The sequence below is a fragment of the Polyodon spathula genome, chromosome 26, assembly GCF_017654505.1.
Source record: "Polyodon spathula isolate WHYD16114869_AA chromosome 26, ASM1765450v1, whole genome shotgun sequence".
In the NCBI taxonomy this organism is placed as follows: domain Eukaryota; kingdom Metazoa; phylum Chordata; class Actinopteri; order Acipenseriformes; family Polyodontidae; genus Polyodon; species Polyodon spathula.
The window spans coordinates 16,208,386-16,228,438 of NC_054559.1; the positions used below are offsets into that span (position 1 = coordinate 16,208,386).

The 20,053-nt window shown below is 44.5% G+C and overlaps 1 protein-coding gene across 4 annotated transcripts in view; it reads right to left on the minus strand.

The window, feature by feature from the left end:
- Positions 1-1,010: 1,010 nt before the first annotated feature.
- Positions 1,011-20,053, minus strand: part of si:dkeyp-72e1.9 (syntaxin-binding protein 4) — a 31,335-nt gene continuing 12,292 nt past the window's right edge. For 2 of the 4 annotated variants that reach the window (XM_041230210.1, XM_041230213.1), the window contains 22 exons: positions 18,977-19,050; positions 17,695-17,790; positions 16,623-16,692; positions 16,405-16,479; positions 14,346-14,431; positions 13,691-13,814; positions 12,712-12,853; positions 12,516-12,622; positions 11,930-12,122; positions 11,756-11,834; positions 10,712-10,809; positions 9,013-9,109; positions 8,360-8,487; positions 7,184-7,276; positions 6,730-6,795; positions 5,995-6,186; positions 5,665-5,781; positions 5,174-5,223; positions 4,236-4,390; positions 3,872-3,929; positions 3,515-3,579; positions 1,011-1,975 (listed from right to left, as the gene is read on the minus strand). In XM_041230210.1, coding sequence (XP_041086144.1) covers positions 3,540-3,579; positions 3,872-3,929; positions 4,236-4,390; positions 5,174-5,223; positions 5,665-5,781; positions 5,995-6,186; positions 6,730-6,795; positions 7,184-7,276; positions 8,360-8,487; positions 9,013-9,109; positions 10,712-10,809; positions 11,756-11,834; positions 11,930-12,122; positions 12,516-12,622; positions 12,712-12,853; positions 13,691-13,814; positions 14,346-14,431; positions 16,405-16,479; positions 16,623-16,692; positions 17,695-17,790; positions 18,977-19,050 — 2,140 coding nt within the window. In that variant the 3' untranslated portion in view covers positions 1,011-1,975; positions 3,515-3,539. The remainder of the gene's footprint in view (positions 1,976-3,514; positions 3,580-3,871; positions 3,930-4,235; positions 4,391-5,173; positions 5,224-5,664; positions 5,782-5,994; positions 6,187-6,729; positions 6,796-7,183; positions 7,277-8,359; positions 8,488-9,012; positions 9,110-10,711; positions 10,810-11,755; positions 11,835-11,929; positions 12,123-12,515; positions 12,623-12,711; positions 12,854-13,690; positions 13,815-14,345; positions 14,432-16,404; positions 16,480-16,622; positions 16,693-17,694; positions 17,791-18,976; positions 19,051-20,053) is intronic. The other 2 variants (XM_041230212.1, XM_041230214.1) reach the window with 1 other exon arrangement.

A 20,053-nucleotide genomic window follows, 5' to 3' on the forward strand; every position in this document is an offset into this window, starting at 1 on the left:
AAGAAACAGATTACACAATTGAGAGTTACAGCTCGCATTGAGAACAGTGATGGCTCCAGTTTGTAACACGCACACGCACATGGAGAACGATCATTACAGAACACTGGGGAATTGTTCTGCAATGTCTGTAGATCCAGATGTGCCCTGCAAGTCGTGGGATTGGGAGAGGGTTGAGATCACATTGGGGAAAAGAACAATCAGGGTCTATTCTGTACCTAGCTGAGCTGTGCACTCAGAGAGAGAGAGAGAGAGAGAGAGAGGGAGAGAGAGAGCAAAAGAGATGAAGAGCGAGCACAAAACCTCCAAGACACTGCTCATTACATTTATAAAGTTTGAAATCCATACCCTAGCACACATTCGGTCAGAACCCCTTCAGTTTAGAGCACAGGGATTGTCCTACAGAGAGGTGTGTGTGATGAGACCATCATCATCATCCTGACCTCGATAGAGACCCTGTGCATTGCTCTACAGAGGGCTGGGTCTCTTGTAAAGACCCTGTGCATTGCTCTACAGAGGGCTGGGTCTCTTGTAAAGACCCTGTGCTGCGCTCGGCCCCTGCACTGAAACATGCACAGTGTCAGGAGGACAGTACTTTACTGTTTGTGAATGTGAACTACTGCTACACTCTGTACACTCCAGTGGAGAATCAAAGACCCATTGTTAGTGAGGTGGATCCTGTAGGAATGGGACTCGTGCATTTAGGAGCATTTTGCTCACATTCTGCAAATTCCAGAAATTTCCAAGGCTGACCAAACTGCACTGGGGCAGCGTGTTTCCAGTGTGAGGTGATGATGAGGATGGTGATGGTGAGGATGATGCTGACAGTGAGTTGTGGGTTAGCTGCTATATCTGTAATGATTTGATATAGTTGCTCCAAATTTCTGAAATGTTGGAATCAAATTGCACCTTCATCGATTCTGCTTAAACTAGAATTTGCACTTTTGATCTTTCAATATGAAACATACACACACACAGAGACACACACAGACACACATCTACTGATCCTTTAATAAAAAAAAATTAAAAACCCAGGCCACATGTATATTTCAAGCTAAATAAAATACAAGACTAGATAACTTAGTATGATTATTTTCAGGTCTTATTAATGTGTTGTATTTTATTAACATAATGGTTGCTAGTAATATAACATTTCAGAGCACTTGATATATGCAATAAATACAAATGTGCAATATTTCCAACAATGTGCAATGTTTATTAATTCATTCAATGACCTTGTTCTGAATCCATCGGTGATGCAATTGACTGAAAAATCATACCAAACCGCCCTCAATCTGTTTTAAAGGGCATACAGGCAACAGAAGGTCAAGTCTGAAATAGCGATACTAAAACAAAACCCCGCCCACACATAGCGTCTCTCAACAGTTACATTCTCACGCTCTGTTACAGCACGACCACTGTCTGAAGAGGAATCTTCCCATTTCGTTGGTTCCTCATCAGTGTCTCGTTGGTTTCTCATAGGTTCCGCGTTGGGTCCTCATTGGTTTCTCGTTGGTTCCTCGTCAGTGTCTCGTTGGTTTCTCATAGGTTCTGCGTTGGATCCTCATTGGTTTCTCGTTGGTTCCGCATTGGATCCTCATTGGTTTCTCGTTGGTTTCTTGCTGCACATTTCTGATGCTTGAATAGAAGCACAGGTTTCTTTTTGTTGTTTGTTTTTCTTTGACACTTAACTTGAACAGACAATGTTGGTGCATATTTTTGGATTAAAAGCTCAATTTTGCATTTAATGGAATATCAATAAAGCAGTTGCCATTTGCAGCATCTTCTACTCTTGCAATGAATTGAGCTGTCGACACAGTTGCTTGCTGTAAAGTCTTCTGTAGTGGGATTCCTTCATCATGCTCTTTTGCTTGTTTAGATGATGGCAGTTCAGTGATCAGATCCTCCTTCCTGGGTGTCCTTCTCTCTCTTAATGGTTCCAGATGGAGAAGCCCTTGTTGTTTGCTGGTGATTACGGCTTTGGGGACAAATAAAACAAGAATGAAATATTTAAAACTGCTGTTACCATGAAGTGTTTGCTGTGCAGCTAAGCTTTCACACTGGAACAGAAACAACTGATCCATCAACAAACAGCATCTAAAGCAGGTTATTTACAGGAGCAGTGTACTTAATGAGGGCCACACACCGGATTCATGCTTCAACAGGAGCTGTGCATTGAGGGGTGTGGTTTGTGTGCTCAGCAGGCATGACATCACAGTGATGCGTACACTACACACATAGCTCTTGTAGCACAAACTACAAGAGCTATGTGTGCCAGCTATGTGAGTTCATCTGACTGCATGCCTGTCCTTGAGAGGACTGATTTTCACCTCTCATACACTCAGCGTTATTCATAGCAGTGCAGAGGGCCCTCAGGAATATTTCCACGCTGCTTTACTCCAGCACATGCTTTGCCTGGCTTGAGCTATCAAGGGTAAACTGCAGTATGTGGAGCTGTATTTCCATTAATAAGAAGAGCTCTTTTTCTGTCATGAGGGCTGACAGTTCATCACTAAGCACTGCGAACTATCTGCATGCATCTGCTCATTCATGCATGTTTACAAAGGATACGATTGGAGTGAGTCACTAACAAACCTAGAAGGGCTGAACTGCATTGAAAAGAGCCTCCCAGGGCCTCACATGCAGAGACTCCAATGTATTTTAGGAAGTGTTTCTCATGGAGTGGCGCTGATTGGGACCGGTATGAGTCCCTAGCAACACTGATGTTGCAACACCTAGACTAGAAATCTAACAGCACTGTGCATTGCAATTCAAAGTTATACCTGCTCATCTAGATATTCATAAAAACAACACTTGTAACAGGATGCAAGCACTTCTGCAAAATGATACAGAAGGAGAAGCTATAACTGCACCTTACAATGTGTTGAAATGTGCAGATCTTTGTAATAAACAGTTAGTGCATACTCAGGCTAAGCCTATAGCTTAGCAGATTCTAGGCGAAGGCTGACAGACTATATCTAGGGCTTAACATATTTTAGGGGAAGGCTGTCACTCGGGCTACACCTACAGATTAGCAGAATCTAGGGGAAAACTGTCACCCGTCAGCAGTTTTCAGTGATACTATATTATTGCAGTGGCACTGGGGCTCCTGTGAAAACAATAACAGACAAGGCCAAGCCACCTACTGTGTCACAGGGGCTGGCTCAATTAGCCTGGCATGAACAAAGACTGAGGTCAGAGATGGAGGTTCTAGTCCAGTCTTAGGGTCCAGTTTGGCATCAAGTCATTGCAACTCATCTCTCTGCTCCACCCTGTAGAGCTGCACTGACAGTACCAGGAGGGAGACTCTCAAGATAATCTCATCTCTCTGCTCCACCCTGTAGAGCTGCACTGACAGTACCAGGAGGGAGACTCTCAAGATAATCTCATCTCTTTTCTCCACCCCATAGAGCTGCACTTGAGGTACCAGGAGGGAGACTCTCAAGATAATCTCATCTCTTTGCTCCATCCCATAAAGCTGCACTGGAGGTACCAGGAGGGAAAGTGCTCTGCTTACCTGCTCTGTGGAAGAGTTGAGGGCCTCAGTCTCCATTGTTGTCAATCCAGCACTTTCCGTGAGCACTAAATACATGACAAAAAATGCAAGGAAAAGTACAAATAAAACATATTATGTTTGAGAATACTATCAACTTAGTCACATTAGACACATTTAAAAAAGAATCTGCGTATCTAATAAGAGAATCTTATTATCTTAACTTATGATGTAGAAACATGTTTAATGCAGCTTTCAAACTAGGCCAGCGACTGTTGCTGTATGAACACTTTATTTAACCTGTGATAAATTCCACCTGCTTATTTATTGAATGGATCTGTTTTCAAAGCTACTGTAAGTACAGGATGCCACTTCACTTACTCAGCAAAGTACTTGGTCTCTTCTGGGGTGCTGCACTCCTCCCAGCCATTCAGCAACGCTGAAAACAAAAACAATGCTATTTCCTTTCTGGTCATTTCATTTCTCACACTCATATGAGACAGCACTCAACACACAATCCAAACTAGAACAAATACATCAGATTGTGTATATTAAACATCGAGGACTGCTCTGCAAATAAACCAGCATGTTATGCAGAGTGCTCATTGCACAGGCACCCCATTGTGTAAAGCGTAGCCGTCTGTCCCTTTGAGAGCTCCTGCGCAGAGTAAGGACACATCCTCACGCTGTGTCTGTGCAGCTGTACTCTGCAGTGGTCTCTGTCCTGGCTGCTATCACTACTCACTGTGGCCAGTGCTGAGGGAGCAGGCACACTCCACCAACTCCTTCACCTCTGCAACCCATAGGCCTTTTGGGTCAACAGTGCCCTCTGCCTTCGAGTCTGGTAACTGCGGGTCAACAGTGCCCCCTGCCTTCGAGTCTGGTAACTGCTTCCTCAGCCTTTAAAAACACAGAGGCACGCGTTCATGTTTGATTTATTTATCGGTACTGTCATCTTCCAGCCGAACACACACGTACAGCTATCAGAGCCACACATGATACATCACAACATTAACCTGGTTCTTTAAGCTTGAAGAACAATTCTGTCTTAAAGGTAATATATAGAGAGCATTGTATAGGATGCTTTACGATTGATCGTGAGTGACTTTTCACTTATACCTGACCCTCACAGCACTGTAGACTGCATATGGTTAAATAGGAATTATTATACAGTGCAGCTAATCTTAATGTGACGTGATACAAGTCATCTGATACAAAGAGATTTGGGACAGCTGTGTTCGTCAGTGTAAAGTGTATTCTAGTTCACATCAGTGTAAAGTGTATTCTAATTCACATCAGTGTAAAGTGTATTCTAATTCACATCAGTGTAAAGTGTATTCTAATTCACATCAGTATAAAGTGTATTCTAATTCACATCAGTGTAAAGTGTATTCTAATTCACATCAGTGTAAAGTATATTCTAATTCACATCAGTGTAAAGTGTATTCTAGTTCACATCAGTGTAAAGTGTATTCTAGTTCACATCAGTGTAAAGTGTATTCTAATTCACATCAGTGTAAAGTGTATTCTAGTTCACATCAGTGTAAAGTGTATTCTAGTTCACATCAGTGTAAAGTGTATTCTAATTCACATCAGTGTAAAGTGTATTCTAATTCACATCAGTATAAAGTGTATTCTAGTTCACATCAGTATAAAGTGTATTCACAATGGCTGAACACGTACCCGTTTTCTGGTGTTAATAGACTGGAGGATGTCAGGACCCTGTGGACATTCTGCGAAGGATAAAGACGCAGTTTGAACTTTCTCACTTTTATCAAACACATTTGTACAGCATGACGCTTCTTCCTCTCCACTTGGAAACAGGCAATGTGCTCTTTGCAAGCTTCTCTGACTACAGACATGTGACGCTGCAGCTGAAATGGTTCACTCTGCTGCAGATGCAACATTGCAAACACACACCAGCTCTCCTCCAAGGGAGGCTTATTAACAATCACATGCATTCACATTCACAGCTGTTTCCTGGGACAGTAGTTTTATAACATTATATTTGCAAACTGCTGATGAAAACAGGATAATCTATACTTTCTATGACACACATTTGGTTGCTTCCAGTTCATTGAAATTCTATAACCCTATTCTGATAAAAGCTGCTGCCTGCTTTATCTGACTGGATCCAGCGAGCAGTAACACATGTATCAATGACCTCCTCGCACCTGAGCAAATACCAGCAGCTTCAAGTTGGAGATCTCTAGATGTTTCCTCGTGAGCTCAGATTTCCGGAGCTGGCAGTCAACGGCAGAAAGTCTTCTTTTGAGTTCAAGCACATCTTCCTAGTAAAGTAGCAGAAATGTGAAACAATGCAGCTCATAGCAAACACAGAGAACACAGCGATAACACATGCAGTCATTATAAAAACAGTATCAGCTTGGATATCCACAGAACGGGGAACAGCGCCCCCTGGACACGGTATAGAGGCAGTGCGTCTCAGCTGAGCAGGTCCTACCACTGCAGAGCATCGAAATGCTGAATACAGAAGTACTTACTTTGGTAGCTTCGCTGCCCTTGGTGTGTTTTGTCCCTTCCAGCTGGGTTTTCAGATCTCTGATCTCAGCCTCCAGAAGCTGGATCACCTCCTCATAATCCTGCTCTGCACTTTGGGTCTGCCGCTGCACCACCTCGGCCACCTGCAGCTTGCTTCTCAGGGTCTTATTCTCCGCGAACAAGGCAGACGCTGTCTGTACCCGGGGAGATCATTAACAATGAGTTAGCATCGCATGGGAGCATGGTGCCAGCTCTGCCTCACTGTTTCTGTTTAACAGGGTGGGAATTCCCATCAGCCTGGTATCCCTCTCAGTCAGCAGGCTCTCTTTGTCAGTCTGACTATCAGGCTCTTTCTGCTGTTATAGGGTTATTGTTAAGGGAAGCAAACACTCAGCCAATTCCTACATAAATCAGGGATAGTCTTATGAAAGTTTGCTTTAGTAAAAGTACCATAATGTGCAATAGTGGCATCACGGTAAAGCACATGTCAGAATTGTAAAGCCCAGAGAGGCAGAATGCATAGTATAACCTATGGGAAAAGTGTGGGAAAAATGCTAAATTACTGTGCACATTTTTAATTTAACTGTGTTGTAATCCAAACAGTTCTGGAACTCAGAAGACTTCTAGAATTAGTGTCCTTGCTGTGATCCCTACACTCTCTCATTCTGACTGTGGGGCATTTCGAAGGGCGCTCGCTGGACTGGGTTCTAAATGAAGGCTTGTTTATTGCCAGGCACCTGATTGCTTTTCTGCAGCTCCTCCTCCAGGGTCTTCTTGCTGTTCTGTGCGTCTCTTAGTAGAGTCTGTGGAACGGACATGGGAAACATCACCAAGGTTGCTCTACAAGCCAGTGCTGTAGGAATGGACATTGATTTTTACTGCACACATTACTGATACACCTGCCTTATACATCTTAATAAAGTGGCGCCTCTCATGTTGCAATGTTATAATAAGTATATCCCCTTCAGCCACTGTGTATCTAATTTATAATGCATATATGTTTTTTCAGAGTTTTGACAGGGCAACGTATCGAACTCCACAGAGTTCACACAGACTGTTTTAACATTACTAAACATTCAAATAAGAAATTATGCCTGAAGGGGATATGTTGCATGTTCTTGTATCAGGTGCCTGTTCCATATGCGGGACTCCTGGATTGTTTCCACAAACCCAGCTGGTTCCATCACTGACCTGTAACTGTTTCACCTGCTGCTGCAGAAGCGTTGCCTCAGACTGGAAGTGCTCCAGCTCCTCCGTGTTGTTCCCACTCACAGAGTCACATGTCTGGAGAGCGAAGCAGCAGATATTTACAATATTAAACTCCTTTACTTCTACCAAACACATGTTCCACTACACACAGAGCACGCTGTGGCACCATTGCTAGAGCACAAGTCTGGTTCCAAAGTCTTGCATCCAACTCTCTAATGAAACATGAATTAGTAATACGGTCACGTCAAGTGGTACAATCCAGACCAACTCCACTAACTGAGAACCAAGACCGCGACAGTCCAGCTTAGGCTCTGCAATGATCCAGGGGGGCCCAGCCTGGGCTCTGCAATGATCCAGGGGGGCCCAGCCTGGGCTCTGCAGTGATCCAGGGAGGCCCAGCCTGGGCTCTGCAATGATCCAGGGAGGCCCAGCCTGGGCTCTGCAATGATCCAGGGGGGCCCAGCCTGGGCTCTGCAGTGATCCAGGGAGGCCCAGCCTGGGCTCTGCAGTGATCCAGGGAGGCCCAGCCTGGGCTCTGCAGTGATCCAGGGAGGCCCAGCTTGGGCTGTGCAATGATCCAGGGAGGCCCAGCCTGGGCTCTGCAGTGATCCAGGGAGGCCCAGCTTGGGCTGTGCAATGATCCAGGGAGGCCCAGCCTGGGCTCTGCAGTGATCCAGGGAGGCCCAGCTTGGGCTGTGCAATGATCCAGGGAGGCCCAGCCTGGGCTCTGCAATGATCCAGGGGGGCCCAGCTTGGGCTGTGCAATGATCCAGGGAGGCCCAGCCTGGGCTCTGCAGTGATCCAGGGAGGCCCAGCCTGGGCTCTGCAGTGATCCAGGGAGGCCCAGCTTGGGCTGTGCAATGATCCAGGGAGGCCCAGCCTGGGCTCTGCAGTGATCCAGGGAGGCCCAGCCTGGGCTCTGCAGTGATCCAGGGAGGCCCAGCTTGGGCTGTGCAATGATCCAGGGAGGCCCAGCCTGGGCTCTGCAGTGATCCAGGGAGGCCCAGCCTGGGCTCTGGGAGCAGTGATCCAGGGAGGCCCAGCCTGGGCTCTGCAGTGATACAGGGAGGGCGAGGCAGGACCAGGCTGGAGTACGGAGTGGAACGTGTGTGGGCTCGCACAGTATTAATAGACTGCAATGCAGGCATGGTTACTTACAGGGGAATGGAATGCAGATGTATCCATTAAGCTGGCTGCCTCGTGATAAGAAAACATGAAAGGGCCTGACCCCAGACCTGCTTCCTCCAGCTTCTCATGCAGAACATCCCGGGCTGCCTCCACGAAATCTGAGAAACACAAGGGTTGAGTCTCGAGAGATTCAGAAACACGCTGGGACTGGCAAGCACAGTACAGTTCACCCCACTTCTTTCTAGGGGTTTTCACAGGTGTACGGAATGGACAGGAGACTCTGAATGTCTATCTCATCACTAACAGAACTGCTCTGAAGAAGGCTGAATGCTAGTTAAAGTCTTCAGATCTCATTATTACGAATGTTTGTTATCAGGAATTAATTTTCCAGCCTATCTGTTTGGAATATCCATTTTATCTGGGATGGTTAGTGTCAGGTTTGCGTGGATCAGTTAGCTAGATGTTTGGATGCTTCTCCGATTGAAGCAGTAAGTATTGTAATTGGTCTCTCCCTAAAGCATTATGCTCTGAAATGAAACTGCAGATACACAACCTTACATCCTCCTCATCCTCCTCACCCTAATCCTCGACAACGCTAGCTAGACTCTTTCAGCACATGGTGAGCCCCTGGGTTACAGCTCTGTGATCTTAAACTAACAGGACAAAATAAGCAGAATACTCACCGCCATAGGCTACAGTTCCTTGTGGATCCACGGTGAGGCTCTGAAGCAACTTTCTCCTCTTCTGTTCAGGGACATCCAGCCCCAGGTACCTCAGTGCCTGCACCAAGCAAATCCACTGAATCCATTTCATACAGGAGCACACTGCACTGACAAACACACTGAATCCATTTCATACAGGAGCACACTGCACTGACAAACACACTGAATCCATTTCATACAGGAGCACACTGCACTGACAAACACACTGAATCCATTTCATACAGGAGCACACTGCACTGACAAACACACTGAATCCATTTCATACAGGAGCACACTGCACTGACAAACACACTGAATCCATTTCATACAGGAGCACACTGCACTGACAAACACATTGAATCCATTTCATACAGGAGCACACTGCACTCAGAAACACATTGAATACATTTCATAAAGGAGCACACTGCACTCAGAAACACATTGAATACATTTCATACAGGAGCACACTGCACTGACAAACACATTGAATATATTTCATATAGGAGCACACTGCAATCAGAAATGTGACATTCAGAACCTGAAACCTGCTTTATAATCAGGGGTAGACATTGACAACCTTGGCACTTCAGTCCAGGTTCCTTCATTATCTAATAAATGCAACCAATTGAGCCACTGACTGGGTCCCGAAGCATGTAATCATTTATCTGCACCCATTAAACCTGTGATGGAACTGTAGGGCTGGAGCTGTCTAATCCTGTGCTATATCTCCCTTATAAAATCATAGCTAAGTGTAATAATGCATAGGGATGATATCAGCACTGTAAAGCTCAGGGAGGTATGCTGAATCATATTACAAAAACATGCAAACCATGATAAATGCTATAATACAGCAATGGGAAAAGCCTGGTTAAACTGAAAAATGGGCGTGCAAATGTAGCGTGGTAAAATGCTATAAGGGCTAATTTAATCACTGGTAATAAAAATATCTGCAGGTAATTTGTTTCATGTCCACAAGGTGGCAATAGAGCTCACGCATTTGAAAAATGAAAATAAAGGAACTGCGATGCATTTCTGTAGCAGTGCACCAAACACCTTTGCTCTGCTCTGCTCTTCAATTACTCCTCTTATATTTGCATTGTTAATTAAAAGTCATTGCACAGAAAAAAAGAAACCATTACATTTGAATAACAAAGACTGATGACAACTAAAAATTCAAAGTGAAAATTATAATGGCCCCTGTGGATTGTTCTTTTTCTTTCTAACTCTGAAGTCAGGCGGTGTTTGTGTTCTCTTGTTTTTTTTCTGCCTCCGGCTCAGTTGAGACAGCGCCCTGTAACCTAACTAGTTCAGCAGGGTTACTGTCTCTGCCTCTGTATATAGGCTGCATTGTGTCTGCAGGCAGCATTAAAATACTCTTCTCCTCCAGGACACAATCCTTTCAATGAGCCGGTAGATTAGGGTCACCCATGGGATTAGTGGGATCAGATTAAATCAGCGCTAAGCAAGAGATTCATGAAGCCAGCACACAAGCCCACAAAGGGCCGTGCTTCATGCAGAGAGCACAGAGACCCAGCCCTTGACGTCTGTCCGAAGCAGTGCGATCCACAGTTCAGCACCTGCTTCGGGAATCCGAAGCTGAACTCTTCAATTAGAAAAGAAAATACATTTATGAAATGATATCAACAAAACTGTTGAATCGTTTAGATATTGACCAGCTTACCAAGTCAAGTTTCTCTGACTTGAGCCTGACATACGGGTCCAGTGACACTTTTTGTTTAGTTTCAGAGGCTGTGCTGGAATTCAGCGATGTGGAGGTTCCTGTACAAAATGAGAAATATCATTCTAGACGTGTTACCATTGACACAACACACTGCTGTACAAGTACTGTGTGAAATATCATTCTAGACGTGTTCTAAAGAAGGGGTTACCATTGACATCGATAATAATAATAATAATAATAATAATAATAATAATAATAACCCTGCTTGTGCTATCCCATCTCTGTGGAGAAACAGCTTCTTTCAAGTGAATGAAAACAAGAAGGATCAAAACTACAACAAGCAGCAGCCTGATTTAAAAAGGCACATAATCTCTATTAAGACACCATGACAAGGATAATCTGCTTGTCCTCGAGTGCATCTCAATGTCCCCACCAGAGACACATGTTTAGGGTGCCAATGAAAGGCAGAGTCCACTACATTATCCTGCGCCTCCCAGGAAACTCATGCAAAGGTAAAGTGCAGGGAATACAAAGTGGACATCTCGAAGAATTATTCAATTCTTTATTTGAATGCAAGAACAGTTCAAGGACAAATCAGTAACATTTACCTCAGTTCCAATCTGGATTAGCCACTGACACACATGCACAAGCATGCACTCTCCCTCTCCCTCTCACACACTTTCTCCCTCTCCCTCACACACTCTCTCCCTCACCCTCACACTCTCTCCCTCTCCCTCTCACACACTTTCTCCCTCTCCCTCATTCACTCTCTCCCTCACCCTCACACTCTCTCCCTCTCCCTCACACACTTTCTCCCTCTCCCTCACACACTTTCTCCCTCTCCCTCTTCCTCTCCCTCTGTCTCCCACACTCTCTCCCTCACCCTCACACACTCTCCCTCTCCCACACTCTCTCTCGCTCCCTCTCCCTCTCCCACACTTTCAAGAGAGAGAAAGAGATCATTCAAGGCTTATGAAAGGATATAATTTATTTCCAAACACATTGAAACATTTCTTTAGTTGGCGGATCAATGTCTTTATCTACCTGACGCTGTGAGCTCTGGAGGGCAGATATCGGAGGATGCTGAGGGCAAAGGCACTGGCAATAGCTCTTCCTGTCTTGTCTGGAAAGTGAAGAGAGTTGGGGTCAGATGCCTTCCACAGTGCACACTGTATCTCAGCAGGCAGAGTGTATTACATTACAGACATCCCTGTGTACCTGTCTCTCTCTGGGCTCGTGAGTACAGGGTAAGTGTGGGTGTGTGCGTACCTCAGGGGACCTCACGTGCACTTTTAACCTGCCCACGCCATGCCCACCCCCCGCACAGAGCTGCACTCCGGTGGGCACCGAGCTGCTCCCCGGAAAGGGCCTCTGTCCAGGAATGAACGCGATCTCCACCGTGCCTTCCTGCCTGCACATGGACACAAAGCATGGACTCCTTTCGTTTATTTAAAGACTCAGCTGATGGATTTCTGTTATGTGTGTATGAAATATTCCCAAAATAGCGTGCCGCTTCCTTGCAGTTAGGACAAGATGTACAGACACTGTAATAAAGTCTATAGAAAACATTACTAACCCTGTCTCAAATGATAAGATTCACTGTTTTTGTGGCAGTGCTGCGTTTGTATTTTAGCGTGATTGTATTTTAACACTTAAACCCAAGTTATCATAATTCATTGGTTAACTCAAGGACAGCTTTGAATACACAAAGGCACACAACAGGACTTCTTTTGCTCTTCTGTTACAGTAATTAGGATCTGCAGATGCTGTAAGTATGACAGCTATGACCCTCGTATGGAAATACCTGAACTTGGCTTTGTTAAGGGTACACTTGGCCTCCTCATGTGTCACACCTATCAACGACTCCTTATTGATCGCAATTAACTGGTCTCCGGGTCTGAGTCTGCCATCCTGGAAAAATAAATAAAATCAAGACCTCACCAAACAGGGATGTTACTCTTAAACATTTATTGCTATTTTAAAGGCGGTTGCCTGGTTACCCTGTGGCAGTCCCCCCCGGAGAGGATATCCTGTATGAACACTGCTGGTCCGTCAGGCCGGTTCAAGCCGCCGCCGATGGCAATGCCAAATCCTGAAGCCCTCGGGATGGAGATGAGCTGAATCAGGCCTTCACCAGGGTGACTGGAAAGAAACACACAGACCAGCCTTTAGAGAGAGAGGACTGGGAGAATCACACCTTCACCAGGATGACTGGAAAGAAACACACAGACCAGCCTTTAGAGAGAGAGGACTGGGAGAATCACACCTTCACCAGGGTGACTGGAAAGAAACACACAGACCAGCGTTTAGAGAGAGAGGACTGGGAGAATCACACCTTCACCAGAGTGACTGGAAAGAAACACACAGACCAGCGTTTAGAGAGAGGACTGGGAGAATCACACCTTCACCAGGGTGACTGGAAAGAAACACACAGACCAGCATTTAGACAGAGAGGACTGGGAGAATCACACCTTCACCAGAGTGACTGGAAAGAAACACACAGACCAGCGTTTAGAGAGAGAGGACCGGGAGAATCACACCTTCACCAGAGTGACTGGAAAGAAACACACAACCAGTTATTAGCACTATAATCACTTGCATTACCTCAACTACACAGTCTATGGCTTTCCAGTGCGTTGTTTTTATTACATGCTGAGTGCAGTGCCACTTTCCTCCTGCAAGCTGACTGCTGTGTGTTTGCTTTGCAGCCTCTCCTCCACTAAACCGTTCTGTGTTCAGACCGTATCACAGCGGCTCCCTGGGATTCTGCAAGCACACATGTCTATGAACTCAGCGGTGCACGCCGTTCTGTCACAGAATGGTATGAAGACACCTCAGTTATCTAATTTTACAGTTACTATTCCTCTCTACACTTACTATATATCAATCCCAGAATGACAGTGTGAGTGCTGTGCTCTCCCTGCATGCAACCCAAACTGAGATCACTGTTCCCTGAGACTGCAGGCAGCAGCAATGTACCTGAATGAGCGCAGTAAGGGTCCAGAGCTTCCATTATAAGCACTATGACAGCCAGCCGGACTCAGCAGCAGAGGACTCTGGGAGCGCGACGAGGACCCCGATGAGGTGCTATCTAAATATCTGCCTAATAGAAAAAAAAAAAAAAACTGTGAACAACTGGGGTTTGGGACTGACCTGATTTAATAAATCAATCAAACACAAAAGCCTCTTCACAATCAAACACTGTGCAACACACTGCGTATAACAAGAGTCTCTTCACAATCAAACACTGTGCAACACACTGCGTATAACAAGAGTCTCTTCACAATCAAACACTGTGCAACACACTGCGTATAACGGATTCATGCACCTTGATTTTAATTTAAACTACTTGCACCAGCTGTCATACATTATAAACATCACATTTTGGGAGTGTGTGTAAACTTGTAAAGACTCTCTCCGTTTGCTGGCTGGATCGAGTGGATTCTGGCACAGCAGACACCCAGTCCAGGGTCCCTGAACCTGGGAACTGGGTTCGACCCTCAGTTACTACCACTGGCTTTCCTGGTCAGTGCTTCCATACAACTGACACACTATAGGACCAGCCAGCCCTCCACCCAGTATGGGGGAAAGCTGCACATAATGGAGATGATGTGTTTACAGAACGGGCACTTACTGCCGCTGTGTTGGCTAGGGGAGCTCCTTGCAGAGCCTGTACTGCTGCTGGAGCCGGACTTCTCAAGCAGTTCAGCAAACTCCCTCCTGTCAAAAGCAACAAACCCTACTGTGAGAAATCCTCTTACTGTGCAGTTTAGTGCTGCAATCCTGCACCAAACACACCTGCACCGCCAATAACCCTGCAAAACCCCACATAAGATGCCTTGAATGGAAATGGCTCACATTACCTGCACAGAACTAGTCCAAACGATTACTGTTACTTCATTTATTCTTTCCATCTGAAAAGAGCATTTAGTTGATTGGAATGTTTTAAAAGGTCAGGAGATGAGATTGCAATGGCATGAGAGATTAGTGGAAATACAACAGACAGTGGCTTGCTGCTGTGCAGGAGAGAGCAGAAAACAAGTCCTGTAGCTGGACTTGTTCACATTCAGCATTGCAACTGGACCAAAACAATGGAACAGGAACTTTCAAAGTAACTTGTATAGAAGCACTGTAGAACCCATTAAACAATACAGTGAAATTATGCCTGAGGTCCCCAGTGAGCACCACTTTGTTTGGGGGAATACAAAGAGACGATGCCTGAGTTCCCCAGTGAGCACCACTTCACTTGGGGGCCTCTCCCTGCTCACTCTCATTCCTCCCACATGGGGAGGAATATATTGACTTTTGCTTAACTAACAATTTTACTTCATTTGAGCTGCAAACACGTTTGCTTTTGCATGCTTTTTTAATTCAACCTTTATCATATATCAAAAGTACAGAGTTATATAAGCTATTGAGATTGATTTGCTGGCAGTGTAAATGGATACACTGTCTGCTTCGCCTCAGACAGGGGAGCTGACACAGCTGTAAAGGTATTTGTGTCTATTGGAAGGTATTGAAAAGATCCTCTGTTTTGGGAGGCTGCCCAGTTCCTGAAGCACATTACAAGCTTTAAGATAAATTATAAAACGACAACACGAACATTTTGTTTAAAAGACAAACTGAAACACTATATATTAAAATGATAACTAACAGAAGAGTATTGCTATTCAATCATTTGAACATCTGAAACATGGTCTCATCTGTAAATAAAATGCTTTTGGGTGCTCTACATTTACTCCATCTTCATTCTGGTATCAATGTGTGTTGCCATCTAGCCTGGCCTCCTAAAAGAGCAGCTTGCTCCAGAGACTAAGAACAAAGCGGCTGCATTCAATCTCATGAGTTAATTACAGGACAGGGGGAAGCGACCTGTAATTGTGACTCCCACCTGGAGAGCAGGTAAGAGAATCAGATATGTTGCTGTTTTGTGATTGGTGCAAACAAGCCTGTCACCATGGATAACCAATTTTTCCATTAAACTACAGATCAGAAGCATTGGTTCAAACCTGGAAACAAACCAACACGCCTCTAATTACATCTCATCAAACCTCCGGGTTACTGATGAATCTGATCTCACTGGGAAAGTACCTGACCCTCCCAAGTGCCATCAGAGACAAGGGTTAACATTAGAGCTGTTGTAACACTAAAACTAGTTCATTAGTTCTATATAGTTCCCTCTTAAATAGTATAGTCTACCCAATTCTACACTGTATTCGCAGTCTGCTAACAAAGAAGGAGGGACGCAAAATGAATGGCAAATAATGTTCTGTCATAAAAACATCTTGAATCAATAACAAAGGCTCCTCATCCCCTGGAGACTCAGTCTTCACCAGCACGTGGAACTGTTTCTATGAATGATACCAGCGTCTTAATAAACTGCTACCATTTCTCCTGCTGAACTTTCCCACACATTTATTACACATTTATCTATTCCCTCAGCTTGCATTTGTGCCCACCAGTCTTCCTCTGTATTGGTGGCCAGGGGCAGCCTTATCTGCAACATGTGGAGTGTTTACCCGGCTTCTTTTCCACAAGCATTGGTTCAAATGCCAGTTAAAGGGACCAAATGAACATTAACAATGCTCAGCACATCATGCCATAATATCCCTATAAGAGCCTGCTTCCTTTGAGAAGATGCTTTTCTTACCCGGTCCCTGGGGAAGCAGAGTCACACAAACACGCCAGCTTACCTAGCCTCATCATCTCTTGCTATGAAAAGGCGCATGTGATTGGAAGCAGACGCTGATCTGAGGATGTCCACTGCCCTAAAAAACAGAAACAGCATCAGGATTTATCTACTGATGCAGAATTTACGTACATCAGGGGTGTATAAGGGCAATTTCTAAAGGCATGTTTCCTTGCACGGTCGTGGCTTGTAAACAGTGAGAATCCATGCCTTGGTCTTTACCTGTCGCTTGTTACTCCTATTAAACTTTCCCCATTCACTTCTAAGATCTGGTCCCCAGGCTGAAGATGTCCTGCAAGTACATTTGATAAAGCAAAAGATTAACATCTTCAGACCAGTGTTTACCATGGCAGTACATCCCATCACATTACAGAGCGGAAAAGCAATTAGACCATTAACTACTTTAATCAGATCTTTAAATAATGTGTCTCTATAAGCATATTTAAAGTTCATATGAAAGTAACTATATTAGCGTAACATTATCTTTTGGATCCCACTGTTGATTAGCAGGTGATTCCAGGCTATCGGAGGCCCCACTTGGAATCTTTTATGTGGAAAGCACTGCCTTAACCACACAAGAGTTTAGCTTGAAAACGTGTGTAGAAATAGAGCATGGTCCTGGCAGAGCCGGTGCATTGCATGTGGTGGTAATATTAATGACAATCAAGGGAAATGGAGTAGCTGGAGGTGTAAAAGGGCAGCAGCTGTACTGCTACTAGCACACTGGTTCTGAGCTGGTCGTGCAGTGGATTTCCTGTGGTTAATGGTTCAATAAGCAGTCTATAGCACTGAACTCGTACCAGCTCACAGAAACAGCAGGGACAGACTCTCAGGTCAAGACAGTATATTAGGGTACAGTATATACTGTATATTTTTAGATGATAATTGATATATTCAGATACTAACTCTCAGGGTAAAACATCAGGCTCATTAAAGAGCCCTCTGTTGGAGATGCTAGCACATTAAAGAGAGCTCTGCTGAAGATGTTAGCACAGAGACTCATTAAAGAGAGCTCTGCTGGAGATGCTAGCACAGACTCATTAAAGTGAGCTCTGCTAGAGATGCTAGCACAGACTCATTAGAGAGCTCTGCTAGAGATGCTAGCACAGACTCATTAAAGAGAGCTCTGCTAGAGATGCTAGCACAGACTCATTAGAGAGCTCTGCTAGAGATGTTAGCACAGACTCATTAAAGAGAGCTCTGCTAGAGATGCTAGCACAGACTCATTAGAGAGCTCTGCTGGAGATGCTAGCACAACAGTGCCACATGGATTTAAATATTTAAGACTGCTTACCGTCACTCGAAGCAAGGCCACCAGGTAGGATTCTTTTGACAAACACCCCGTGTTCCTCGCCAGTTAATTCCTTTACTCCTCCAATAACTTTAATTCCTAAAACAGGCAAGAAAAACAATAGACACTAGATTTATTGTTTGCGGAGAGAAGTGAAGAATGGATGAGTTTGGACACTGCCCATGTCTGTGGGTGCTGATCCCCGCCCCCTGGGTTACAATTGCAGAATCTGGCCTGACCTCTACAAACCCATGATACCTTTATTTATGTATTTTAATTGAGGGCTTACCTATGGGGATTAGGGATTAATTCTAGGGCTAAGAGTTTGTGTTGCAGTTTGTAATGGAAATGAAAACAAATAAGGTTTGCATACCCTCGCACAGGGAACTCTGACCCCATCCCAGCAAGTTAGTATTACAGGTAGAACTCAGGTTTTACTTTGTGACTCTTCATGTACACAACCATTGTGATTCAGCACTGCAACCTGGTCAAAGCACATTATATTATTGACAGGCAAATAAATGGGGGTCTTTTTCATGCTTTCCTTGCTTTTTTTGCCTCTATAAATGCTTCAGTGTAGTCACTGACTCCTTTGTCAAACGAGCAAACACACATTTTTCATGTTGACCCTATCTTTAAGTGCTGTCCTCTTTGTGAGGTGATGCAAATTCCAAGGTGCATAGTAATCACCCCAGTCTGCCAGGGCCCCTTGACGGGGTTTCTGGATCATTAATGTCTTCCTCCCCAAGTGACCATGTGTTGACGGCTCCTGCTTTATTTCAGGTGACAGACATCTTTTTGTATGTCCTTCCCATCAATCACATCTACCTTTATCTCCAGGCACAACCTTCTTCTGCTTCTCCCAGTGGCAGCCTGTTCCAGTTCAGTGTCCAAACCTGTAGCAGCGTGTCCCAGTACACAATGTCCAAACCAGTGGCAGTCTGTCCCAGTTCAGAGTTTACCGTTTTTTTGAAATCTGCATTTCATTCATTCAAATCCGAAGACAGAACAACCGGATGAAAACTCACAGTTCTAAATGACACAATCGTGTTGCTAAGGAGAAGTAGAGTTTGACCCCTTAATATATATAATTACCTGTGTATATAAATAGAATCCTCCCACAAAGAGCCGGAGTGCTTCGGGGGCTCAAATGGGTTATTCAGCTCACCTCCTTTCAGGAATAACTGCAGCACTTCATGAACTTTGTTTAACTAGGAACATTCGTTGTGTGTCCTCTATATACACAACTAGTGTAAAATAATATTAATAGATTCTAAAAACCTACCCAGTCCATTCTCACAGTCTGTGAAGTCTATGGAATGTACAATGCGGTCTGCACCGTATGGACCCATGAGAGTCCTGAATAAACAAACAGAAAGAGAAGCACAGAGATCACATTAATAATGAGGAGGAGGAGGAGGGCAGGAGGGGCAGGATTAGGGGAGGGGGGGAGGAGGGGGAGGGGGGAGGGGGGAGGGGGAGGAGGAGAGGTGGATTATAAATTGTTTGAAAATAGAAAGGCAAATTGGAGCCTCATGAATAATGCAATAATGTTATGCATTTGTTAGTAACCCAAATTCCACAGAAAGTGGGCCAGATGAATATTTTACTCGGTATTGCTGGTGCAGATCCAACAATCATTTTTCTGTTACACACAGAAAAGGCATTGAACGGATATGCCAGAACACGTCATCCCCCCACATCTCCCTGTGATCAATGTATAATGAGCCATATCTATTGAGATAGACATTCCTCATAAGCATCAGAAGTGTTTTATTCAGTAATGACAAACTTAACAAAATGCTTTCAATTCTTTCATTACATTGCTAATTTTCTCATTATCAGTGTCACCCAGAACTAGATTTTTTTTTTTTTTATGAATTCTGCTCATGCAAGGGGTTTAGATGATGATTTTAAAAAAGAACAAAAAGCTTTTGTCAGCTCTGCTCAACACCCTGCTGTGCTTCGTTAGGTCTGCTAAGCCTCAGTGTCATTACTGTACATGCAATGTGCGTGTGTATGCATGTGTGTGCCTGTGTATGCATGTGTGTGTGTGTATGTGCATGCATGTGTGTGTACTGGATGTGAGAGAAACAGAGAGTAGATGACAGGCTCTCTATTATCTTAGATTTCTAGATTCATATCCGAGTCACTGCAGATGCCTGGTTTGCAGGGACTTCACTTATCAAGTAATTCTGTATCTTCACAAGGAACAGTCTCAGAAGTGATGCCTCTGCAAGTCATTGTACAGACACACGCAATCTCTGCCGTCCATGGTGGCTCAATACTTTATTGACAGTGTTATGGCAGGTACTTGCATTCACTGTATACAGAAGGCATTTTTTAATAAACATTCTCGTTA